Source organism: Carcharhinus amblyrhynchos, chromosome 7, assembly GCF_965287045.1.
Source record: "Carcharhinus amblyrhynchos chromosome 7, sCarAmb.v2.hapA, whole genome shotgun sequence".
Lineage (NCBI taxonomy): Eukaryota > Metazoa > Chordata > Chondrichthyes > Carcharhiniformes > Carcharhinidae > Carcharhinus > Carcharhinus amblyrhynchos.
This window is the reverse complement of record NC_137330.1, coordinates 67809258-67836514: the sequence shown is the minus strand read 5'-3', so window position 1 is coordinate 67836514 and position 27257 is coordinate 67809258. Positions and strand designations below refer to the sequence as shown.

General features: G+C 41.2%; 1 protein-coding gene across 10 annotated transcripts in view; it reads right to left on the bottom strand.

The window, feature by feature from the left end:
* tbc1d32 (TBC1 domain family, member 32) overlaps positions 1-27257 on the bottom strand; it is a 292534-nt gene that overhangs the window by 168329 nt on the left and 96948 nt on the right. For all 10 annotated transcript variants that reach the window (XR_013887018.1, XR_013887019.1, XR_013887020.1 and 7 more), the window contains 9 exons: positions 27004-27063; positions 25686-25782; positions 25197-25334; positions 20873-20965; positions 19877-20019; positions 18332-18459; positions 15962-16160; positions 6675-6757; positions 4123-4261 (listed from right to left, as the gene is read on the bottom strand). Coding sequence is in view for 7 of the 10 variants with exons in the window: in XM_080192537.1 (XP_080048663.1) it covers positions 4123-4261; positions 6675-6757; positions 15962-16160; positions 18332-18459; positions 19877-20019; positions 20873-20965; positions 25197-25334; positions 25686-25782; positions 27004-27063 (1080 nt within the window). In the remaining 3 variants the exon portion in view is untranslated. The remainder of the gene's footprint in view (positions 1-4122; positions 4262-6674; positions 6758-15961; positions 16161-18331; positions 18460-19876; positions 20020-20872; positions 20966-25196; positions 25335-25685; positions 25783-27003; positions 27064-27257) is intronic.

Below are 27257 nucleotides of genomic sequence, written 5' to 3'. Positions count from 1 at the left end.
CGCCTCCACTGGCATGAGGTGCATTCGAACGTCCCTGTTCAGCACTGATGGACGGACATTTAGCAGAGAGCCGAGGTGCCTCATCATCAGTGACCTTCAGAGGTCCTAGCAGTTGTGCTGGCTTGCAAGTGTGAGGCAACTCTTCAAAGATGTGAGGGTGTCCCCGAAGCTGCTTCTCCACCAGAGTCGCCATTCTAACAGATGAGAATGATGTGAGCTTGATGCTCACAGACCTCTCAATGACAGATGCCATGGCATACAGATCCTCATGAATCTCTGCCACACATCCCGCTGGACATATGACAACTGCCACCTGATGAATATCTCCAGAGGCTCGTCATTTGCTTCAAACTCAACATGGTCCTGACCTCCAATAGTGCTCCCACTGTTGGTGTCCTGCGACTTGTCTGTCTCTGTCTCTTCAGGCAAATGTGATGTGCCCTCACTACTGTGCACTATTTGTGGAAGTGCCTACCAACTTGAGAGTATCTGCGTTACTGTATGGTATCAAAAGACAAAGTGATGCAAATGCAGGAGCAAAGTCCTCTGGGGGCCTGATGGGGCCACCTGCAGCTAGTGTGGTTGGCTCATTTACAGCAAGGAGACAGAACATCAGTGAATTCAATCACCATATCATTTTACATGATAGGTGTCCTGCTGAAACAACGCTGAGAGATGCTGCGTGGGGACATCTGCATTGGAGCTTCAATGGGCATTCTGGCTGATAAGCGGGGCCTGTGAACTCTTCTGCACCCACAGCACAACTTACCTTCATCCCACAGTTCTGTCACACCAGATACGGGGCAGTGAGCTAGTAAAGTGGCAATCTGACTCCAGAGCATCACAGAATCCCTACAATGCAGGAGGCGGCCATTTGGTCCATCAAGCCTGCATTAAAACAATCCCAACTAAGCCCTATCCCCTTAACAGCATGTCATCACCTCGCTAATCCTCCTGACACTAAGGGGCAATTTTCCATGTCCAATTTAAGTAACCCGCACATCTTTGGACTGTGGGAGGAAACTGGAACATGCAGAAAAACTCATGCAGACATAAACAGAATGTGCAAACTTCACAGCCTAGGCCGGAATTGAACCCAAGTCCCTGGCTCTGTGAAGCAGCAGCACTAATCACTGTGCCATGTGTGCCCATTCTCGTTCCTAGTCAGGAGCAGCAAACTGGAGACACCCCCAGCAGTTAGATGACACTCCTCATTATTGTTACTTGTCTTCTCGTTACACTGAATGAAAAGACTTATTGATGTTCCATCATCCTTGAGAACATTCTAGATGGCTCCTCCCCCCACAAGGGCATTTAGCATGCCATTTCACTATAACAACTCTTCTTCCAACACGTTGTGGCCTACTATGAGTCCAGCCTTGGTAGGACAGACTTCAGTGCGAGTTGACACACACACCATCTGTAGTCAGACACCCGAAAACACCTGTACACACAGTTCCATGTCATCTTTGCACTTATCATTGCTGACTGCAGAAGATCATTGAATGCCAGGTGCAGTATACAACATCAAGCCCATTGACTCGGGCAAGTACCTCAGACCTTACTAGTCAAGCAGAATAGCCTCCTCTTCCTATCCCTGGATATCAAGATATTATGCTTGGCAGTGACGTCCTGCAACAGCACACAGAGACACTCATCTTGAAACGGGGACATTTAGCCCATATGACTTGCCCTCCACCTTCCGTGGCATGGCATCCTGGTGCTGATAATATTCTTGAGACCAGTAAAGTTCTTGGTCTTCAAGTCCTCATTGCACCCAGTGCCCAATGCATCTCTACGCCCATCCAGTGAGAGCCCCACAGCACAGCTGTTTTGGCTGATACAACGAAACCATATAATGGCAAAGCAATACTCTCAACTAAAATATCCTGATAAGGGGCTGTCTTAATGAGAGTTCTACAGTGCATACAATATTAATACCTATAATGTGACTTCAGCGTTGATCATGAGAATTAAATATCATTTACTAGATTTACAGGATGCTACCAGGACTTGATGGTTTGAGTTAAAAGGAGAGGCTGGATAGACTGGGACTTATTTCTCTGGACGGTAGAAGGCTAAGGGGTAATGTTATAGAGGTCTATAAAATAATGAGGGGCATCTCGATCAGCTAGATAGTCAATATCTTTTCCCAAAGGTAGGGGAGTCTAAAACTAGAGGGCATAGGTTTAAGATGAGAGGGGAGAGATACAAAAGTGCCTCAGAGGGGCAATTTTTTCACACAGAGGGTGCTGAGTGTCTAGAACAAGCTGCCAAAGGTGGTCGTAGAGGCAGGTACAATTTTGTCTTTTAAAAAGCATTTAGACAGTTACATGGGTAACTAACTACATGTAGTTAGAGGGATATGGGACAATTGGGGCTAGCTTCGGGGTTTAAAAAAAGAGTGGCATGGACAAGTTGGGCCGGAGAGCTTGTTTCTATGCTGTAAACTTCTATGACTCTATAGTATGCTCTCGTATCACAGATAAGCAGACATCAAAGTTATCCTAAAGCCCGCCATTATCTTAGAAGTGGTCAAATTTAATGAAATAACAAAAAAGCTTTAATGAGGGACTAACACCATAGATGGTCAGTCAGGAGACAATAGGAAATTATTTTAGTAGATGACTAATTACCATCAATAAACGAATTAGAAAGTGATCATGCATCTTAAGCCATCAGGGCCTGCTCTCGTGTGTACAACAGTTTGAGACTCCATGTTGCCTCATGCCCTAGACTGAATCAGGAAGCAAGAACCATGTTGAGCCGGTAAAGTTGCTTTGCTGTCTAGCTTTATTAAGTATAACTTTAGTTACGTGATAAATATTTCCAGAGTTACATCACTAAATTGTCTCCGACTGCCTAAAAAACTAAAGTCTCAAGATTAAATTTGCCAGGCAGAAAAAAAATTGAACTAAAAACAACATAAGAACCTCTCATTTGTCCTTATAAATGAACATTAATTAAAATAAAAAAATAGGCTGCAGAGTAGCTAATCACATTTCAGATTTTCTGCAAATGAATTACACGAATGAATTACCATTGTTATATTAAAAAAAGAGATTGCCATTTCTCACACCTGTATATCTCAAACAGTAATGTGATAAATGCAGGATTACAAATTTTTTGGTGTTGGCTGAGATAAATAGATGGTGGACAGCTCAGTGCGGAAATTATCTGCTCTTCTGGACATTGCAATCATCTGAACCACCAGACAGGCAGGTGGAGTTATAGGTTAATTTCTCACCTGAAAGCTATTATTCAGGTGTCTGTCAATTCTGCACTAAGGTGTCAGCCATGCACTGGTCTGTCAGCCTAGATTACGGGATGAATTTTTGTTTTAGAGGCAGGAATCTGAAGTCAGGGATTTCGCAATGTAACAATTCAGCCTCCTGACCGGCAGTGGCCACCATAGAATCTTAACAGCAGGTCGTGGGAAAGGGCAGGAGCCGAGGATGCCTCCTGCAACAATCTTGAGTCAGGGATGGAAGTTGAAACAGAAACGAATGGATGCCAAAGTGACCGGGTTAAAATGTCCACCTTGGTCACTTGCTCATTTCTGGAGATAAATGTGAGGCTGCCTACCTCTGCTATCTATCTCACTCCCTTGCCCACCCTCATACTTGGTTATCCTTCCCTTACCCTCTAACCTTCCTTACATTACACAACCACTTTATCCTATCCCCACTCACTCATACACGCTTTCAGTATCCACTACATACAGAACTCAGGATAATGACATTGGGAAGTCTTTAGTGGTGAACGCCAAAGATGGACTCTTGGAGCTCTTTTGAATTGACCAAGCAGGTAAGGCGAAGAAACCAAGCTATAATGGGTCAGAAAGCAATGCAAAGACATAAGGATGGTTCCACAGATGGACAAAGCAGAAGGAATCATATAAAAAGACGGAGTTGTCAAACGTGTCAAGTGCTGTAATGGTTAAGAAGGACAAGAAGAAATACAGTTCCATGGTCAAGGCTATTAATGGATGATACGGAAAGAATGATCAATGGATAACAGTCCAGAGTCCTAGACACAAATTAGGAACTGAAAAAATAAGAGATAATTGTAAAAGGGACAAAATATACATCCCCTCATTCTCAAAAGATGTTTTACACATACCTGCAACTTTTTAGTGAATCTGCTGAACATGAAAACCACACACTCGTTGAGTGCTCCTGTTTGCTGCAGAAGTAACAACCCTTTTGGAGTCGCAGCAAAGTTTAGCAGATTGTCCAGCAGCATTTCTTCCAAGATCATCCTGACAAAAAAGTTACAGGGTTTCATTTTTTATGATACCTAAGAAATGATGATAATTTATACAATAATGATTACAATAATATACCAAAATTAGGATCCTTTCTAATGACATTGTAGTATGAAAGACAAGAAAGTGAAAAACAGTAAAACAACATGTTATACTCGTATAAAAATCAAATTTCTGTTATCAATTTTTAGACAGAATGTTAAGGAGTTGACTTCTTTGCAAGGAATGTTTTTGAGGCGCGTATGTTGAACTAACACATATTCACTTGATACACCTAACATAGTACAAAAGAATCATAAGGTAATGGAGGAAATGTAGCCCATACCAGCTGTTACTCCCCCTCTCACTGTGGTTTTATTAAGGAACCTTCCCCACACCTGACCACCAACCCTCACATTCGGAGAAAGGAACCAGCATCATTGGCTTATCCCGTGGTTTTAATGCTGCTCAGGGGTCAAGGAAAATAATGGGACATTGATGGCTCACGCTGATAGTTCCCAGTCCTTGTCCTAAACTTTACTGCAGAGCAATTCCTCTCCTTCGACATTTGTAAGGGCTCGATTGGCAAGACCGGCTGCTTCCATCCCCAAAAGGCTGAAGGCGGTGACTGAGGATACAAGACCGAGAGTCCATTTATGAGATGATCCCTACATCCGCTTCCATCTGTATTGTTTATTACTCTTTTCTGACTTGTTAGTTTCTTGCCACAAAATTCAAAATCAACTGCCGTTCTATCCACATTAATTGACAAGAATGAACTGGAGGAACTTTGGTACGTGTAACTATTTTAATGAATAATTAATGCAGATATTTGATGGATTGTGGAGGTTATACTTGGGCTCTGATCCCTGAAAAAGTAGGGTCAACTTTTAAATGAGGATTTTTAGGCCAAAAAATCATAAAATTGACTTATACAAGTATGTATGACATGAATTTGTAAACTTTTTTTTTGAAACAACTTCACTATTTGTAAGACTGGCTTTCTCTATGATTCATCCAGTCTCACAAACATACGTTTTTTTGTGTCTTAAAAAAATGTTTTGTGCTGAAATAATCCTTTGGAATCCAAAGCAGGATATATCTTTTCAAGGTAAGGAAAATTATATATAAAACAGGATTTTTTTGTGGTCATAAATACATACGATTTTCATCTTCACTATCATCCATGAAATCCAGCCAAATTTTACTGTTCAGTAAATGAAGATGGAAATGAAGTACACAATATTAAATTCAACACCTGGCAAGTTAGAAGAGTGGCCAAAAGATGTTAGGAAGGACACTTTAGTTTTAAAATTTGGTGAAGAAGCCTTGTGGGACAAGGCGAGTACTCTCCCAACCCCCATAAGAAATCTATGGGCCTCCAAAGCTTTGGCCTTTCTTCTTATTTACATAACCAGAAGAAAAATCTTTCAGATGTTCTCATCCAGGAGAAAGGCTCATATCTGATATTACCACTTCAGCCTGCTGGCCTGACAACACTTCATTTGTTTTTGAACAGGATCAGTTCTGACAAATTAAAGTGAGGCAGAGTTTAGAAATACCTGGGTTACACATTCAACTCAATGCAGTGGCTTTTACCCAACCTCTCATCTAATGTATCCCAATTTTTGCCTATCCTGAGTCACAAGCAGGAGCTTCAAAATCATTGGCCAGGATTATGTCAGGATTATACTTTCGCTCATTGGTTGGACAGCCCCCATCAGTTCTGTGAAGGAGCCCAAATGGAATCAAGCGCCTTACAAGCACCTACATGGCCACTGGGGGCCTTTCCAATGATTGTGATTCCCAGTGGTGAAAGCTCTGCCTGGTGCCAGCTCCTCATGTTGCCAACACCAGTGGAAGAAATGGCAGTTATTATTAAGTAGCATTATGCCCATCAAAATCTCAGACTTATCATGTCATCCTAGAATAAAGGTGAATGAAGGCAGGTAAGAGATTGTGAGGAAAGGAGGTATGGTCACAGAAGGAAGGCAAGGGGCAAAGTAGGTCAGAGCCAAGGGCAGCAAAGCGGCTTTTAGAACCCACATTCCTGTCCAATGTGCCCAATGTGAGGGATCTGACAGAGTGACTGATAATGAAGGCGGCAGCGAGCAAATCTGACAGGGTTTGCTGGGCAGCTTTCCAAGGAACTTTAATCCCTGAGCCAATATTAAATTGTAATGTAAAGGATATTGAGTGTCAACCGGCTCATTTGTTGGCCTGTGAATCCTACGTCAGCCCCTTCTGCCCTTTCACAGGACTTAAGAGAGGTTTTGCCACTGCCAGGGGACTGATGTGAGGCATCTTCCACAATTAAATGAGACCAGATGCCATGTTCCCTCTGCAATGGGCTGTATTAAATCTAGCCCATTGTTGTCAACCAGCATGATCACACACAATTGCAAAGCAACAATGCAGGTACACCTACGTATTTTGTAATTCCTGAGCAGCTGAAGAATCTGATTCACTTCCTGCTATTGGAGTAGGTATTCGCTCAGAAAGTAAACAGGCCTAGTTCACAAAAAAATTAAAATCGAGTTATGAAAATTACGTAATTACATAAAGATTTTGTCTAATCCATGTCTTAAAAAATGATAGAGTGCATAAAATATATTTGAATATGAAGTCATACTCAACATCAAATGAAAAATATGGGCAAATACTCAGCTGTCCAGAAAATAAAAAAAGCTGTATTCGTTTTAAGAACTACATGAATATTTTTACAACTTGAAATAAAATCACCAAGGTCATTATACCAGTGTTTTTCAAACTGTTTTTCCAGAAGCCATTTTGCCAATTGGCCAACAATTGGGACCCACACCATCCTCCTTTAATATGACAAGTGAACCTACTTGGTAATCACAATCTCATTTCGATCCTGTTTACAGGATGAGAAGGCAAAATGCACATCAGGTGTAGAATTCAGATGGTTCCTTTGTGCTGTCTTCACCTTTGTGGGAATGTAAAATCCCACCTTGCTCATGTCAGTCATCATGAACTGAATAGCACCAAAATGCTTGTTTTAATCAGCACTGGATACTCCTGGGAGATGCTGATTCAAAATGATGACAACCTCGTGGACCTATGGTGTGTTTTTAACAAGGTCAGGTTTAGCAGCTCAATCTCTTCATTTGGAGTCAACTGTAACTTAATAACTGACTCTGCGCTCTCAAACTCAAAGGGATTTTTCACCCACTTCTTCTATTTCAGAACCTGAAACTTCTCCTCTGAAAAATAGTGACAAAAGCCGTCAATCAGCGCAGCCAGATGCGATTAAATATAGCTTGTCAGTCTATTGACAGTTCCCTTACTAACACTGTTTTCTCTGATGTGCCGTAGCAGTTTAGGGAACATATTGTAGTTTTGGCTTTTTACTCGCACTTACTAAACTTTTAATGACTTGTGGAAAGCATCCATTTGTTCCCAGTGCCAAAAACAATAATCTTTTCCTTCCAATTTTAGGTACTGTTGGTTCAGAGTTGAAAAGATGTTTTTTTATTTATTAATGTCACAAGTAGGCTTACATAAACACTGCAATGAAGTTACTGTGAAAATCCCCCAGTTGTCACACTCCGGTGCCTGTTCGGGTACGCTGAGGGAGAATTTAGCATGGTCTTTTGGACTGTGGGAGGAAACAGGAGCACACGGAGGAAACCCATACAGTCACGGGGAGAACATGCAAACTCCATACAGTGAGCCGAGCCGGGAATTGAACCAGGCTCCCTGGCACTGTGAGGTAGCAGTACTAACTGTGCCAGCCTTGCAGATGTCTGCAAGGTAAGATTTATGTCAGCATCCAACTTTCAACACCAAACAAATCAACCAGAGAGGACGATTCTCAAGGATAGCATGGATTTCATACCTCGGTTCGTAAACTTTGCCAACATTCGACTCCTTGACAGCCAATATACCTCTGCGTGGAATAATAAATGGGCTTGGCCCCCATTTCAGAACACAGAGACTGAAAAAGCCTGGTTTGAGTGCGTTGCATTTAATGAAATTCACGACTTTCACAGTTCCTTCAAACACCACTTAAAAGATTGTACAGAAGTCTTTTCAACGCCAATGCCTTGCGGTGAATAAAGCAATTATTCCATACAATGTCCTGACCAACTGCTTCCTTAATCCTTATTATAACTGTGATAAGTATGAAAAAGGTGGTGGTAAATGCAGGACTGAGGATGTTGTACCTAAATGCATACAGTATATGGAACAAGGTAAATGAGCTTGTTGCGCAAATTGAAATTGACCGGTACAATGTTGTGGGCATCGTAGAGACATGGTTGCAAAAGGATCAGGGCTGAGATCTAAATATCCAAGGATACATGTTCTATCGAAAGGACAGGCAGATGGGCAAAGGGGGTGGGGTTGCATTGTTAGTAAGGAATGAAGTTAAATCAATAGCAAGAAGTGATATAGATCAGAAGGCATAGAATCTCTATGGGGAGGGTTGACGAATCGCAAAGATAAAAAGATTCTGATGGGAGTTACTTACAGGTCTCCTAGCAGTAGTCAGGATAAGGGGCAGAAATCAGGAAATAGAAAAAGCATATAAAAAAGGCAATATTACAATAATCATGGGGACTTCAATATGCAGGTGGACAGGGAAAATCAGATAGATAGTGGATCCCAAGAAAAGGAATTTGTGGAATGTCTAAGAGATTTTTTTTTGGAGCAGCTTGTGACAGAGCCTACTAGGGAACACACAATTCTGGATTTGGTGATGTGTAATGAGGCAGACTTGATTAGGGAACTTGGTGAAGGAACCCTTAGAGGGCAATGACCACAATATGACAGAAGTTACCCTGCAATTTGAGGGGGAGAAGCTGGAATCAGATGTAACAGTACTATAATTAAATAAAGGTAATTACAAAGACACGAGGGGGGAGCTGGCCAGAGTTGATTAGAAAGGGAGCCTAGCAGGGAAGACAGTGGAACAGCAATGACAGGAGTTTCCGACGGTTATTCGGGAGGGACAATAGAAATTTATCCCAAGGGTGAGAAAACATGCTAAGGGAAGCACATGACTGACAAGGGAAGTCAAGGACAGCATGAAAGGAAAAGAAAAAGCATACAAAGTGGCAAGGATTAGTAGGAAGCCAAAGGATTGGGAAGCCTTTGAAAGTGAGCAGAGGACAAGTAAAAAAGCAATAAGTGGGGAGAAGATGAAACATGAGTGTAAGCTAGCTAGTAATATAAAAGGTAGGAGGAGTTTTTTTCAATATATAAAAGGTAAGAGAAGCAAAAATAGCCATTTGACCACTGAAAAACGAAGCCGGAGAAGTAATAATAGGTAACAAAGAAATGGCAGAGGAGCTGAATAGTTACTTTGAATCAGTCTTCACGGTGGAAGACAGCAGTGGCGTGCCAGAGTTCCAGGAGAATCAGGGGGCACAGATGAATCTCGTGGCCATCACTAAGGAGAAGGTTGTGGGGAAACTGGAAGATCTGAAAGTGAATAAATCAGCTGGGTTGGATGGACTACACCCCAGGATTCGAAAAACGATACTGAAGAAATTGTGGAGGCATTGCTGCTGATCTTTGAGGAATCATTGGAGGCAGGGAGGGAACCAGAGGACTGGAAAGTATTTAATGTAACACCACTGAATAAGGGAGGGAGGCAACAGGTGGGAAATTATAGGCTGGTTAGCCTGACTTTAATCATTGGCAAGATTTGAGAGTCCATTATTAAAGATGAGATCACTGCAAACTTGGAAGTGCAAGATAAAATAGGACTGAGTCAGCACAGCTTCTTCAAGCCATGACTGATAAATCTTGGGATTTATTTAGATTTCTAGGAAGCCTTTGACAAGGTGCCGCATTGGAGACTGTTAAATAAATTAAGAACCCATGTGGGAAGGGTAAGATCCTGGCATGGATAGAGGATTGGCTGACTGGCAGAACGCAGGGAGTGGGGATAAAGGGCTCTTTTTCAGGATGGCAGCCAATAACTACTGGTGTGCCTCAGGGGTTGGTGCTGGGACCACAATTTTTCACAGTATACATGAACGATTTGGAACGAGGAACTGAAGGCAGTGATGCTAAGTTTGCAGATGATACAAAGATATGTAGAAGGACAGGTAGCATTGAGGAAACATGGGGCTGCAGAAGAATTTGGGCAGGTTAGGAGAGTGGGCAAAGAAGTGGCAGACGGATTTCAATGTGAAAAAGTGCGAGGTTCTGCACTTTGGAAGGAGGAATGGAGGCATAGACTATTTTCTAAATAGAGAAACACTTAGGAAATCAGAAACACAAAGGGACTTCAGAGTTCTTGTTCTAGGTTCTCTTAAGTTAACACACAGGTTCAGTCGGCAGTTAGGAAGGCAAATGTAATGTTAGCATTCATGTTGAGAGGGCTAGAATACAAGAGCAGGCATGTACTTCTGAGGCTGTATAAAGCTCTGGTTAGACCCCATTTGGAATATTGTGAGCAGTTTTGGGCCCCTTATCTAAGGAAAGGATGTGCTGGCCGTGGAAAGGGTACAGGGGAGGTTCATAAGAATGATCCCTGGAACGAAGAGCTATCGTTTGAGGAATGGTTGAGGACTCTGAGTCTGTATTCATTGGAATGTAGAAGGGTGTGGAGGAGATCTTATTGAAACTTACAGGATACTGCAAGGCCTGGATAGAGTGGACATGGAGAGGATGTTTCCACTAGTAGGGAAAATTAGAACCAGAGGGCACAATCTCAGACTGAAGGGATGATCCTTTAAAACAGAGATAAGGAAGAATTTCATCAGCCAGAGAATGATGAATCTGTGGAAATCTTTGCCACAGAAGGCTGTGGAGGCCAGGTCATTGAGTGTCTATATGACACAGATAGATGGGTTCTTGATTAATAAGGGGATCGGGGTTATGGGGAAAAGGCAAGATAAAGGGAATGAGAAAAATATCAGCCATGATGGGTCGAGTGGCCTAATTTTGCTCTTATGTCTTATGGTTTAACTTCACTATTTTTCCCAGTCATGTTGGCTACCCCATCGCTTGTGATTCCTCTGAAATTAACCCAGTCAAGCCCGCACTTTCCAACCACATGATTATTTAATGCTTCAAAGATCTGTGCACCAGTTTTGTTGGTTGGTAATATCAAACAGCACAGTATATCAAAAAGTTCATTGTGCCTAACATGTCTAATGTAAACTAGCAAGGTTGCACCATCTGTAATGTCTGTATTTTAATCCAGCTGCATTGTGAACTCCCGTGCTAACTTTAAACGAGAAATAAGCTGCAGTTCTAAATTCTCAGCAATATCATTAAGTTGACAAGCTTCTGTATTATCACTAAGTGGGATGCATTTTAGTTTATCAGCTGACCTCTCATCGAGGACCATACAAGCCAAGTCTAATGCTGCAGGAAGAATTAATCTCTCTGCAACAGTGGGGCATTTTCTCTTTAGCTACATTGTAAGTTATCATCTAAGGGGCTAATTATGATTTGTCATTCAATATTAATTTTTTTTAACCGAGAACTTGGGTTGATTATTTCAGATCTTGTTGCATCCTTTGAAAAAAAACCGAAGGTTTGTTCTCAAGATTGCTATGCTCAGTCTTCAAATGACTGCAGTTTTGAGTTTTAAACTCTCATTCGCCAGTATTTGCCCACATACAACACGTGTGGGCTTTGCATCCTGACTTACATTGGCACAATTAACAAAACCATAATTCAAGATATCATCTTTAAACTTTATCCTTTATATAATCTGCTTTGTTTCTGATTTTAGTTTCTTCTTTGTAGGCTGTTCACTGGAGGCCCTGGCACTCCACTCTGTTCTGTTGTGAACTCTCCAGAGCAGCTCTCACCAGCAGTTTCTTACGAGAGATCCTGGTACACTGCTTGCTGATGTCTCTGGCATTTCTTTCTTATCACAAAACACTCCATGTCCATGGTCTTCTTGTCTAGTGAAAGAAGTTCACCTCCAAGTGAATTCACAGCAAAAGCAGTACGTACAGGGCGCTTGGCCTCAATTGTAACTGTAGGGCAAGCTGACCTGCTCACTGTTGCCTTTTATGGGTGGAGACTACGATTAATTATGTTTATTTCAGCTCTCGATGTACAGATGATGGCTTCTCTAGGCAGAGGATGTTACAAAATATCTTCCACTTCTGCTCGAGATGCACACCTGATAGTCTCAGTGCTTCATGCTATCCATGCTATCTATCCCCTAGAAGCATTTCTGCCACACTGAGGATCCCAGGTAAGTCAGGGGTCTCAGTGAGGTAGGAGGGTTCAAGCAGAGGATGATCTTGGGATGGGGGCAGGGTGTACATCCAGTAGGCTCAGAGGACCTGCAAAGGAAATTCCTCCCATACACCTCATCATCCAACACAATCATGTGCAGTTGACGCTGCCAACTTTCCCAAATGTGTTGGATTGACCCCATCATGGTTAAAATACCAATATAGTAGGATGAGTCCTTAAATGGCCATCAGTTGGCCCTTCGAGGCCCTCAATAGGCCAAGGGTGGGCAGCCTATTGCCTCCCTGCCTGCAACCCCTATAAAATTTCAGACATATCAGGGGTGGACAGGCAAGTGGCAGGAAGGTCAACCACTGGATTTTACATGAGTTAACAACATAGTCTACAGTCACATGTAGGCCTGCCAGGTAAGGACAGCAGATTTCCTTTCCCAAAGGGTTTTTATTTGAATAAAAGTTGACAATGGTCTCATAAGCTTTAGATTTATTAATTGAATTTAAATTCCACTAGCTAACAGGCGGGATGTGAATACCCTTCCCAGAGTATTAGCTTAAGTCTCTGAATTACTAGTCAAATAACATTACTCTTACATCCTCCCCCTTCCCTACCTGTGTTGTTGGTACCAACCTGGACCACAGCATCTAGACCTTTTTTCTCCCACTCCAAGTTCCTCTTTAGTTCCTCTTTAGGGATTTGAGGTTGTTTTCATTAGAAAGAAGGCGGCTAAGAGGGGACCTTATTGAAACATATAGGATGATTAGAGGTTTAGATAGGGTGGACAGTGATAGCCTTTTTCCTCGGATGGAGAAAGCTAGCACGAGGGGGCATAGCTTTAAATTAAGGGGTGGTAGTTATAGGACGGATGTCAGAGGTAGGTTCTTTACCCAGAGGGTGGTGAGGGATTGGAATGCCCTGCCTGCTGCAGTTGTTAATGCACCTAGTTTGGGGGCGTTTAAGAGATCCGTGGATAGGTTTATGGATGGAAAGGGATCGGTTTAGGTTAGAGGGTCATTGCTTTTTAGCTGGTCGGCGCAACATCGTGGGCCGAAGGGCCTGTTCTGCACTGTAATGTTCTATGTTCTTAGCCATCAGATAATGTCCTTAAGCCTGGCACAAGATAGACAACACGGCCTTTGGTGACTCATCCACTCAGCTGCAGAGAGCAGTATTTACTCACCTAACAATACAGTTTCCTGCCAGTAACATTCCTTTCACTCCCCCGACTTTAACGGCCACCTGCACCAGTGTTATGATCAGCATGTTAATCCTCCTTGCAGAACCCACTCTTGGATTTGATTTACTATTGTCACATGTATTAGTAAACAGTGAAAATTATTGTTTTTGTGTGCTATACAGACAAAGCATTCAATACATAGGGAAGGAACAGTAAGAAGTCTCTCAACACCAGGTTAAAGTCTAACGGATTTATTTGGTAGCATGAGTTTTCCGAGTGATGCCCCTTCATCAGGTGAGTCATTCACCTCATGAAGGGGCAGTGATCCAAATGCGTGGAAGGCTGGTTTGAGTGATGGACAGGGCTTCGTTCACAACCCTTTGTAGTTTCTTGCAGTCTTGGGCAGAGAAGGAGCGCTACTAAGCTGTGATACAACCAGAAAGAATGCTTTCTGTGGTACACCTGTAAGAGTTGGTGAGTGTCTCGGCAGACATGCCAAATCTCCTCCTCAGCCACAGAGGCTACAAGAATATCTTCCTGTTGGATAAGGGCAAAGGCTATGGGTCCTTCTATCTTTGGATCCCTATACTTGCCTCACTGATCAATTCTCAAATATTTAATCTAAGCAGTGTTTCCTTGAAGAAAGGATCCAGATAACCTTACCCCTTCCTGGTGCATTGCAAGGCAGGATTTGGTTTTTGCTCAGGACCAGAGATTGGGTTAAAATAGGTTTCCAACTCTGCACTGTGAAGGAACTAGGAAATCATTTTCCCTGAATTGGCTAATCAGTGATCAGAGGACATACAATTGCCATTCAATTAAGGACAGTGGGCAGGCTCTTAAATCTGATGGCCAATAAGATGCCATTCACCACAGAAGGAACTTGAGCCTGCTGTTCCAGGTAAGGGAAAAGGGGTAAAAGTGCCTCAATTGTGAGGCACCCTCTCAGTAACTTCAAAATATTTCGAATTAAAAATACCAGCCACAACAGCCGACCCAGCACTCGGGAAGGGTAATGTCTTTACAGAGCAACTAACGTCCACTAGCAATGACCAAGCAGGTGGGGAGGGCCCTGAAGCCTGCCTGAAGAAGTAGGCACAGATCTGGAACAAAACTGCAATACTGGCAAGGCAGTGTGTTCATTCTATTTGCTGCTCTTTGGAAAGAATGCAACACATTTCCTGTTACTGCAAAGGCCAGTGTCAGTGACTTCCACAATATAACAGCAAACAGCAAACTGTAAAAAGTTAGTTAGAGATGTCACCAGCTCCAGCCTGGAAGGAGACAGGAGCATAGAAGAAATTGGCTAAGCTCACCTTGACAGCCACTGGCAAATGACTTTCTTACTTTGCTCTGAAACTGCAGACATATTTCTGTAAGGACTTACTAAGTAAAAGCAAATATTACACAGTGTTTATCACTGAGGTTGAGATAGGAGAAATGTCCCCTTAAGAGCCTAGGTAGATAAGGCTCCATGCTGACAGCCCTTCTCTACATTCTCATCTTTCCTCCTTAGTCAGTTTGTCCTCCTTTGCGTTGCAACTGCTCATTCTCCATTTCATGGTGCAAGTCAAGAGTGACACAAAGCATTGCGTTGAAATCTGGGAGCAAGTGTTGTGAACAAAACTCTTGAAGTGCGAACAAAGATTTTCAGCATGTGCCACTGCACTACCTGAAGATGTTAAATTTAAATAGCAGTACAAATCTCCAAACACCTTTATCAATTCAGCAAGAGCCAGTAGAAATCAATTAGCAATTAAAGTGAAAGTGATTGATCATTCCTTTCAACGTTGCAAGGTTCCTTCCTGCTGCTGAACTCATATTCAGGTAGACAAGATGAAGAAATGGTCCTAACTGCAGTGGTGAGATCAAAAATGGCACCGCTAGAGTTAAATCAAATTAATCATTGATGGATATCAAAGTGCTGACTGTGTATACTTTTGGTACAGGCTTCCAGAGCCATCTTTTCCTCTGAGAAAACAGCCTCTACGTAGCGATGCTTCTGCAGTTGCATGCAGAGCATAGGCCAAAATAGCACCTGGCATGACCTGCACAAGTAATGTGAGCATTATACACTCACATCAATTATTTCCGTTGGCTAATTTAATTGTTTTGTTTGCCTGGTTTATAATTTCACAATAGTTTCTGGATGATGTATTTTTCCAAGGGCATTAATTTGCACAGAGAAATATAATTAGTACACTTAATGAATAAAGATTCCCTCAGTTCAATCATTAGCTTATCTCTGAAAGATTTTTCATAATGCCTAAACATTTTTTTAAAGGGTTAGACAATAGTGAAAAAAGCTGTGTTGCAGCTATTAATGCTCTATTTGTAATCATTACCTTTTTCCATGCTTTAGAGATGGCTTCATGTAAGCTGTAAGGCATCAGTACCTCTAGACCCTCACAAGTATTGTACATCTGACGACAGACAAAGATGAAAGCCCCCTTTAGAGCAGGGGTTGGTTCTGTTGAAACTAAAGTAGGGAGCTCCCCGTCAAGTAACCTTTTGGTGAACTCAGCAATTACTTGTGCAGAAGAGCTGGAAAGATAAAGACACAATATAACTCTTAAGATACATGGCTCATTCAAAATTCATCTTTTAAATTGTTAAACATTTGAATGTCTTTCTATTGCCTGGTTGCCTACCACTATTCTTCACTGGATGTAGTTAGAGTAAAACTTTGTAATCCAACTGATTGGGATTGCTTAGCTCTGTACATTATCTGCTGCCTTTAGTGTTTAGCATGAAGATAGCTCTACGTAGTTCATGCTACATCCTAAGATTTATCTGGTGATACCCCAGACATGCCACTTTATATTGTGCACTGAATTAGGGTTCATCTCCTGACTTGACCAATAAAGGGGTAAATGATTCTGCTACAGCTAATAGCCCTCAATGCCTCCATTTTGGAATGCTTGAGCAGTCCTTACTTTATCCCCTTAGCATGATAATAGTGAAAGAATACATAATAGATGATGGCCGGAATTCCCCCCAGAAATTTCTCGGTGTTGAATTCGCAGGAAAACTGGAGAAATTCACGCTGTTTTTTTCAGTGGGAGTTCAGACTAGAATCTCCCACACTCTGCACTGCAGAGGCCACCAGCATGAATATCTTCAGATTTCAGGGAGCAGGATCTATTCCTGCCTAGGAGGCTGATATCAGGAGGCCACTGTGCATGTGCTAAGGGCCTGCACTGTCAGCCTCTTGATTGCTGGCCAGCGACTGAGCTGACCAGCCCAGGAACCCCGCAGTGCTGCCCCCCTCCTAACACCCCCACGGCCCTATCACCTCTCCCCGACTATTCCTGGGCCAGCCCTGAGCTCCCCAATCCCGGCCCACCCCGATCTCTAGATCCCTCCTTCCCTCTGCACTGCAGACACCCCCACAGGCAGACCACCCTCTCTTCAGCTGACCCCACCTCCCCAATTGCTGACTTCCCTCCTGTCTCCTTCGATCCCAATGCAGAATGGCAGTGGGAGCCCACATCCCCACCAATCTCCCTTAGGCCGTACACCCATCAGGCCCCACCACACATGGGTCCCATCCCCGTGGCACTGCCCCATGCCCGATAGGCTGTGCCACAGTGCCCACTGGGCATCGGCACCTTGCCCTTGGGCAGTGGTGGGGGCCCAGACTGACACTACCAGGGTGCCCATGCCCTGGGCCACCACACCCCCACCGCCCGACCCCCTGGGGGCCCCAATTACTCCCCAGCAGTGTCGGGCTGCTAGCTCCCCAAAAGTGGGGAGTTACTCTGAAACCTGCTAGAGTGAAATACTCTGAAGGGATGGGAGAGGCTGGTGGGCCTGGAGAATGATGTGGGTATGCCGGCGTTGGACTGGCGTAAACACAGTAAAAAGTCTGACAACACCAGGTTTTAGTCCAACCTGACGAAGGGGCTAACCCGAAAGCTCGCGAGTATATTATCAAATAAATAGGTTGGACTAAAACCTGGTGTTGTCAGACTTTTTACTGGGCCTGGAGAATTCAGACTCAGGCCTGCTAATTACATTAGAATTAGATGTAAATAAGGATATTTGTCTTCCCAACAGTTTCCAGCACAGATCTGGCGCTGGGAGCTGCGCGTGCAATGGGAACACATACATGAATCCCACACATATCCAACCACGAGACTCTCCCATCCTGCTGCACTAGAAAATTAGAACGACAGGGTGGGAGAATCACCCCCTGATATCTTTAGAGAGGTGATGAGATTTTGTCTGCATCAGAAATGTGTGGTAGTTGCTAAATTCTCCAGGACTTGGATTTGGTAATATGGCCAATTCAATTTTAATGATAGGCAGAGTATATTTTACATTCCGCTTTCCACAGTTTCCTCTAAATTGCATTCAGTGTGGATGACTACTGATTCTATAGCTGAAAGTGAAAATCTGTTTTTGGATCTGGAACCACATCAATGTTGATGATTCACACAACTTCCACATGACTATACATTACTGCGCCCCACATATGATGGATCTATCCTACCATTAGAAAAGGGTAACATCAAGATAGTGATGGAAGAATCTGAAATATTGACAAGCCTTCATGCAACTAGACTGAAAGCACCATGACTTATTTCACTTGTGAAACTTAGTTGTCAAAAGAGAATTAAAACTTGCGTCCAAGGGATTTAAAAAAAACATATTTTAACCACAGGCTCAGGATATGCCTTTTATTTTCTCTTGAACTTTAAGTACATTCTCACCAGTTCCTTGCAGCTTCTTTCTTATTTTCACCAAAAAGGAGCAGTGAAAGTCCTCGGTCTGTTGAGGCTATCCTTGCCAAAATATCCGCTGTATTTATCAGCACTGTTTCAATACCAGTAACTATCATCTATTTAATGTAAATAAGTCAGTATGATTATCATTGCACTTTTACTTAAAAGCAAAATAAACTAACTGGTATAGCATTTCCACAAATAAAAATTTTTAACAGATTTTTTTGCAAGGGTTGTTTCCAGAAAAATATTGCTGTAACATTTTGTGACTTTTTATAACTGAATTTCTGTACTTGTTAAGATGAGGTATGCAAGTACTGGGAGTGCCATGTTTGACATAATCAGTGGATGGTAAGGCACTCTCTCCTTTATTCCATTGAGGTACCTCAGCGAAAGATCTTAACAGTATAAATTTTGACATGAACTATTCTCATCATTTCTGAATTAGATTACTAACTTCTGTAAAACTGCACACAATTTTGCACTATCCATACACATTTCTACATCAAGCCATGTTGCAATTACCCAAATTCATTTCATCAAGGACCCTGACTGTTGGTAAAGTCAAGAAATAATCATCCCACTAACCTCATACATGAAAATTACAGCATTAAGCAGTGTTCCTCTACTACAAAATAAAACATAAATAAAATAAACCACTTTTGGATATCATATTCTGAATTGGATGTTCCTGTGTAATGCAACAAACTTACCGTACTATCACATTATTACCATTAAATAAAAATATTAAATAACAATGATGTGGAAAGGTACAGACCTCAGCATTACAAGACCCAGAAATTCAGGCACAAGAGTGTGCAATTTCTCTGTCTGAATGATGAGGCTACCAGAATATCGGGTTACAGACCTAACTTCCATGAAGTCAGTGAGCCATGTAGTATTGCTGGCAAATCATTGTTGACCATCAGCTCACTGCTGGCATCACAGTAGTCCTCAAACAAGTGAGTTAGGGTGGGTAAATGGACATCAGGCATCTGCAGCTATGAAGGCAGAGCAACAGGATGAAAGGAAGCAATTGGAAGCCTGAGAAGTTCTGATGAAGAAAGCAATCAGTGCCATGACTGATAGTGGGAGGTGAAAGCGGGTATGGAGGGAAGCAGAAGGACAACAACTACTGTTCTCAACATCATATTCAGTGAAATACGGTGGCCTTTCTGATGGTTTATACCACACTACTGTTTTGAGTTAATCTTGTAGCAAGCTAAACATAAGGGATTAAAAAATTGAAAACAAGTGTATCAACAAATAGAGCAATTACTCTGCATTTATTCTGCCCAACGGGGGTTTCAACCAGCAGTTGATCCATCCTACCTAACATAATAGGAGGTACCCTTCCGGCTTACTATATTGGGAGCATAGTAAGCCATTTAGTGCCCAAAAAGTAAAAATAGTATAGTACTTTTTTGGGTTTGTAAATGTTCAAGCTAAATGCAAGTTAAAAACACACACAAAGAAGTTATAATTACAACCACATACCTAAAACACTAACAAAATTTGTTGAAATTACCCCACCTGTTCTCCTTTCAGCAATGTGGATATTGGAAAGAGAAGGGAATCTATAACAATGCTTCTGTAGAGGCACTCAGTAGCACATTCTTTTCGGCCACATAACATGCGCAATACTTCCATCACAAGATTTGCAGGAGCATAAGAATCTAAAAGAAAAGTGTTTGACATGTATTTAACTTAACAATGCTCAACTGTTGACTTAAAAATTTGATGGAAAACCACAGTAGGTCCAGCAGCACTTGAATAGGGAAGAGATAGGTTTTCATTTCTAGCAGTTTTGACAAATGGGTTTCTCTTTGCATCATGAACAAGACATTTGATGTTAGAACAAAAGAACAAAGAACAAAAACAGCCCGGGAAACAGGCCCTTTGGCCCAACGAGCCCGCGCCGCCATCTCAACACCACCAGTCCCCCTCTCCACCCACGACCCTTGTCTAATGCTTTATGGCCATCCAAATTGAGGGAAACTGATTTAGGGACAATTACTGCCAATCAGCCTAACAGCACATCTTTGGGGTGTGGGAGGAAACCAGAGCACCCGGAGAAAACCTACGCAAGCACGGGGAGAATGCGCAAACTCCCACAGACACCGGCCCAAATCCATGTGTCTGCACAGCAATCAGTGATAGTCACTGAGCTGTCGTCTTGCCCAGTATCTGGTCCAGTTTAGGCACACACTAACGACATGAAGCACTAGGCCAATCTCGAACAACCAAGAGCAGCCCCAGTACGACCCATCGCGTGTATGCCCCTCGTTGGACACATGGCGGACCGACTTAAAACCTGTGAATGAAAAGGAAAAAAAAACATTATTATTGTACCATATCCATTTACCTTTTATCAGAACCGTTATGGAAATAATAAAATATCTTCACTTTTCAGATATTGGCAGATCCCATGTGTATCTCAATTTTTATTTCTAATTTTCAATTGCAGTCTTATACTTTTTGGCTGTGTGGAGCTTTTGTAAAGATCATAACACAGCGTTTGGTGATTACCTGTTTGTGTAATATTTCCATTCTGCGCTGATTTTGGGTGCTGGTACATCATCTGGATTAACAGTACTAACAAATCCATTAGAGATACTGGTTCTGGTTTAAAACAAAATATTGATCAGTTTTCGGAATCAGCTTTCCTGAATACATGTCTCCTGGCTTCAATCCTTATTGCATTATACATGAATGATCTATCACAAGAAGTGCACATAAAATTGTTAATTGGAACCTTTCCTAAAAGGCAAGACTTTCTGTACAATCTATGCATCAGAACAGTATTTAAATCAATGCCATTTTCAATTCGGATAAGGACTGCAGTTTCAGAGGGACCCATAAGTATCCATAAAAAGGATACAGGAAGTTCAAACAAAGTATGTGCCGTGTACAGTTACCATTTTCTGGTGAACAAATAAAATGCTTGGAATTAAGATGAAATTTGAAAATATTCTCATGGTAGGTGTGAAAGTTTCACTTTTTCTGGATAATTATTTATTCTGTTGTTTCCTGGCTGCAAAAGCACATTTCATTATTCATTTAGTGTTTTCCTTTATTTCTAATATTTTTCTAACCTAGCAATTTAGAAATATAAGGTAGAAAGAAAGCTTCAGTGCTTAAAACATCTACTTTGTGTGTTTAAACTTGAACGAACACTTTTTGACAGAATCGCAGCATGTCACTGCCAAAAAGAATCTACTTCTGAGGTGGCAGTTACAATAATGCTCAATTTGAGCTCAGTGTTTATTTAAGGAATAACTATTTTGATGTCTTTGTTCATTATATCTCAGCATGTTTCTTACGCTCTCCAACACTTTTACTCAGGTTCCTAAAACAGGTGTCTACTGATACTGACAGGGCATTTGATCCATGCCTAGATATCCTCCCATGGTAATGCAGCTCTGCTTTAGAAAATATGTTGGTGTGCTGAGATGCTGTAGTCTGAAGCCTCAACCTAAACTCCTTTAGGGGCATGTCACTAAAGATACACCAAGCATGACTGATTTCACCAAATTTTGCTGCAAGCAGCAAATACACATTTTCCAGCTTTTCAAAACCAAAATCTGTAAAATTTTAAAATCTAAAAATGGTTGTTCCTTTCATCAATTAATTATTGTTCTTGACTAACTCACAGGAAACACACGCCATATGCTCCAGAAACAGAACTAAAAAAAATGGATACACAAACCAATCAGCATCTGCGGGAAGAACAGGCAGAATCATCAGAAAAATAAGAGGTGGACAGTCACGTGCTGCAAGCACGGGAATAGTTGCATTTCTGTGAGCTCTGGTACCACTCAGTCCATGATCTTTTCTTTTACTGCCTTTACACAGCTCATACTTACCCAATTTAGGAATGAGAACTCCATATTATGCCCTTGGAACATTTCTGGTTAGGTGTTAGTGATAAATGCCAAGAAATATTAAGAAAATCATCGGCAAAAGAGAGCAGTCAGAAGTAACTGGGGTGAAGCTGACTCCTCAACATGGCAAGTTAATGAACAAATAGGCTTTTGATCGGTCATACTCAAAGGCATTACAATTGATGACTGCTAATATTATCAGGGTCATTGATAAGAAACTCAGTCTATCAGTGTAAAATATCAGTGCTCATATTACAGAACTGCAGGATAATGACAAAAGGCTCGATGAAGTGGAGAGAATTGTTACTGTCAAAATGCAGCTTCCGCAGTTGAGGTCTGCTGACAACCTTGACAAAGCAACTGTGTGCTATGTCAGAATTTCTTGACAATCTGGAGAACCAAAGCCAGAGGAAAATATTATTGGTTTGTCAGAAGGTGCTGTGGGCAAGCTCCCAGTTAAATTCTTTGAGAACTTAATTTAGAAATGAAAGCTGGGCTCATTAAGTTAGAACAGGCATATCATATCCTGTCTGAGGCTTAGGGATAGTCATCAACCCTGGCACATAATCATATGCTTTCATAATTTCAAGGATCATTAAAGCGTATTCGAGGCAGCAAGATGTAATGGGGTCTTGCTCGATCATGGAGCGAAGGTCTCTTGCTTTCAGGGCTTCTCAGTGGCGATAAAACAGAGGCAGAAGGGCTTAGAAGATGACTTAAGGAGGTTGAAGTGCAATATGTCCTACTGTATCGTGCTACACTGAAGGTAACATTTGACAACTCCATAAAGACTTTCGACAATGCGGCTAAATCCATGGCTTTTGAGAACTCTGTAGAAGGCAATAATTTGGAGTAGCAGACTGTCGTTCACTGTAAAATCCAGACTCTATCCCCTGTTATTATAATTCCTTCTGAATCTTGCTGGTATTTATCATTCAGACAGGGTTGATCTATTATTTGGGCACTACAGTGAATTTTTATCCAAAAGATTGGCTGGGACTTCCATTTGTCCTCAATGGAAAACATTCCTCAGTGTGCGCCTTTTAGTTAAAGAATACATGGTGTAGATTGTACAACACTACGGTCATGTAAAATTATCCTTCTTCTTTTCTTTACATTTGTACATTTATAACAGTGGTATATGTTTTATGGTCTCCTTTCCTCCAATCATGATAAGCATGAATAGTGCCACTGCTGGGAGGTGGGCGAATGGCTAAAACCTTAATAGGAAGGGTTAGAATGCAGAAAGGGTATTCTCTACTAGCCCTTTTTGTGGCAGATCTTGTCTCTTTTTTGATGCAAACGATTCCTTGGTGCAATTATGTAAGGTTTGTACGTATAGCCCTGCTTGGCCTCACATTTGTTGGGGAAACCCTCTTCATACTAATGGCTTCACTTTTTTTTATTCTGCGTTAAAGAATTAATTAATTCCTACAAGGATACAGACAAGTCCCATGCTCTAAAAAAATACGTTATAATGTGTCACTAGTGCGTCTAGTATAGCTGGGGATGGAGAAAGTATGTTTTGGTGCACGGGAAATTCTTTGGCAGGTAAACCATTTTCTTTGCGTTAATAGCTACTATGAAACATGGATCCTGTTAAAAGAAAAAAGATTTTTTTGGACTGAGGACCTAAAGATGCCAGCAAGGCTGACTCCTTGGATATTTATCTCCAGTCAACTCTGACACACAGCACCACCACCCCCCCCCCCCCGACCCCTGACATAGCTATCACGCCTGGTCTCTGTGTGAAACTGACTAAATGTATTTAAGGAAATCAGCAAGTGTGGGAATCAGATGATGTCCAAGCCAGGGATAGGGGGACAGGCGGGGGGGGGGGGGGGGAAGAGAGAGAGAGAGAGAGAGAGAGAGAGAGAGAGAGAGAGAGAGAGGGAGAGAGAGTCCCAAAGGAATCCGAAACACAGAAGGCCCCCCCCCCCACAGTTCTCCATCCCCAGTGCAGGAGAATCCAGCCCATTAACTTTAAATGCTTAATTCTGCACAAATAACATTAATTCCATTGCTCATCTCAAGCCCTTATCTGAGGCAGACCCAACTGTTCATAACCTTCAATCTTATTTCAGCCCAAATTGACCTTGTGACTCCATATTCTCGGTATTGCAAGTTGTCTGTGAAAATTGTTAGAATATGTGGCACAAGTGAAAAGCACTGTATAAATTGAAGCTCTCTTCTAATATGAGTAAAACCCTACAATATGCCTAACATTGCACATCTACAGTTGTGAAAGGTATTCCAGATAAATTTAGGCACTTTACAATGGAATTTTCCATTGGTCATGTTGATGCAAACGTTTCATCTATGTTTTGAAATGAAATAGTGTGCGTCACCTAACATTGTTAGCATATGACAGATCTTTAATCTTACATTTTTAAAACCCAATTTACAACATCAGCAGCATTGGAAGAGAGTTCCTAGGATGCAGGAGTGGTATAAGAAATCTTTTAAAATCTAGGAGCACTGGTGTGTGTACCTAGGGTCCGAGAGCAGGGAACAGGTGTCCCCAGGGTACAGCAGGATAGGAGAGATAGAGATATTGGCAGCTGATAATAACAGAGTGAAGGACAGAGTATGGATGCAATGGGAAACCAATGATAGGGGTGGGGCAGAAGTGGTGTGGCTGCATCAAGTTGCATGAAAGTAAAAGATGTGTGAGGATACTGACAGTTTTTATTTTCTGCTAAATCCAAAATGTTTTTTCTTCCTATTTATCCTGTACAACTTCTTATCCACCAAAATCAAATTAAAAGATCTCATCATATTAGTATGTGTTTTGTAAATGATACTTCCATGCCTAACATAAAATATTTGTCCATTTCAACAATTCAGATTTCATACAGAGACTAATACATACGTACATTAAAAGCATAAAGCTGTTGATATGCTAAAGCAGCTCAGACGGAAGTATCCTGTCATATTTCAACTTGGTAACTAATTTTGGTACTTATTACCTTTTCTGTTTTTCACCTTGACAGGAAAAAGTTTTCTCCCACGAGTATACATCAACAATCTTCCCAGGAGACAAAGTGAATGCACAAAGTAAATATATTGCAATTCATGTCCTGTATAATATGTCCTCCGGTCACCGTCTTTAAAAACAAAAGAAAAATTAAGATTACTAGAAAGCAACCTGGGAACAAAGAAGGAAGAATAGGTTTTCTTAATGACATTCAGCTTGACAAATAATCCCTTCATAAAACATAAACTGGTAAAGGCTTTGGGCAGGATACTCTGGCCATTCAGGACAGCAGGATTATCTGGTCCCATGAACAGAGATTTGACTGAACGTTACATTTCCGTCCTCATTGGCAATGGCAGGGCATGAACGGCAAGAGAATTACGGCAATTGTTTTATCTCATGAATTATTTGTGAATACTTGATTTAATCTTTTTCAGACCATCACTGTAAAGATGTGAATACAGCTAGAAAAGTTACTTACTTAGGTGATACAGCATGGTAGATAAATTGTCAGTATCATCATCTTCTAAATTTTTCGAATCAAAGTAATTTAAGCACTGGCGAACTGCAGCATTTATCTGTACAAAAGTATATAATGAATATTTTAAATTTTCCTATGACACTTCATTTTATCTTACCACTTCAGCATTGAACATTTTCTCAGTAGTTATCATATAAAGACGTATCAAAGAATTACAAAATTGTTACAACATAGATTCGGTACAACACTGGAGGTTGTGTCCATGCCAGCTCTTGAAATGAGCCTTCTCCCCATAACTTGCAGTTCTGCTTTTCAGTTAATAATATAATTCCCTCTTGAATCGATACAGTCTTGATTGAAACTGCATACCTTCAGTACACTCAGTAATAACTGAATATATTTTCTTTTTTAATGCCAATTATAAAACAAAATTGCATTATCATATTTCGAATCACATACTTTCTCATTCTTACCAATCTTTGAAGACAGAAAAATGCTAATGATTTTCTTATCGCAATGAAATGCTCTTGGAACTGTTAAAGTGGTAGTAACAAACATTTTCTAAATCAAGGCCCTTCCAATAATTAAAGAAATTTCACTACATTTCAGGTTTTCTATGCACTAGCTGGTGTAGTTTACAAATTCCATCTGTAATTGGAAAAGAATGCGTTGCAAATTGAGTCAATAACTCCATCTTTAACTCTTTGAAAACAAAAGGGATTCCTTATGAAATAATAAGGAACACCTTATACACCGGCCTATATTGTAAGCTTTCATGTTTCTACTTCCCAACTGATCACTGTTATTTAGCAATAATTTATGCCAATATTCCTTCACAATCTCTCTTGCTCCATATCACATACTACAGTTTTCATGACAATTTCCCAGATATTCCTAGAAATAAAACGTATAACAAAATATTAAATAAAAGCACAAACTTGCCTAAAAATAGACATAACTAAAATCTTTTACAATTTCCTATTTAAAGGTGGCTGATGCATCTTTGCAACCTTATGTATACATCCTCCTCCCAAAATTTAAAACTTAGCCTGTCCATCTTAACCCTGGGTATTCTGAGCCATAAATCTACAACTCCCTTATGCCATGTGGCTCCATTCCTAACACAAAACAACATAGCAATGTTGTGAGGCTGATGTGACTTATCAGCAAGTAATTGTACAACAACAGCAGAAGCCATAGTGTATTGCCAGATTCTGGGCATCAATACTCTATTTAATCCTTCAAAATCCCCAAACTTTCATGTTACTTCTTAGATGTAAGTAAAAAAGAACTCAGTTTTCAAGTGTACAAAACTTACCAAGGACTTGTATTTATTTTCAAGGAGCCTTAGAACCACAGTTCTGCTGTAGTAACCATGCTATGAAATAGGAACAAATTGTATTAATCTCCTGAAACATCATAAAGCCAAGTTTATATAAATTTTATGTAAATAATGTCTTAAGTATGAAAAACCAGTTGTGAAAGGCAACTTTGTATCATCAACATTGTTCGGCACAGTTGACTTTCATTACTCCCAGCAACATTGAGGTCCATAAAGTTACTTCCTATTAC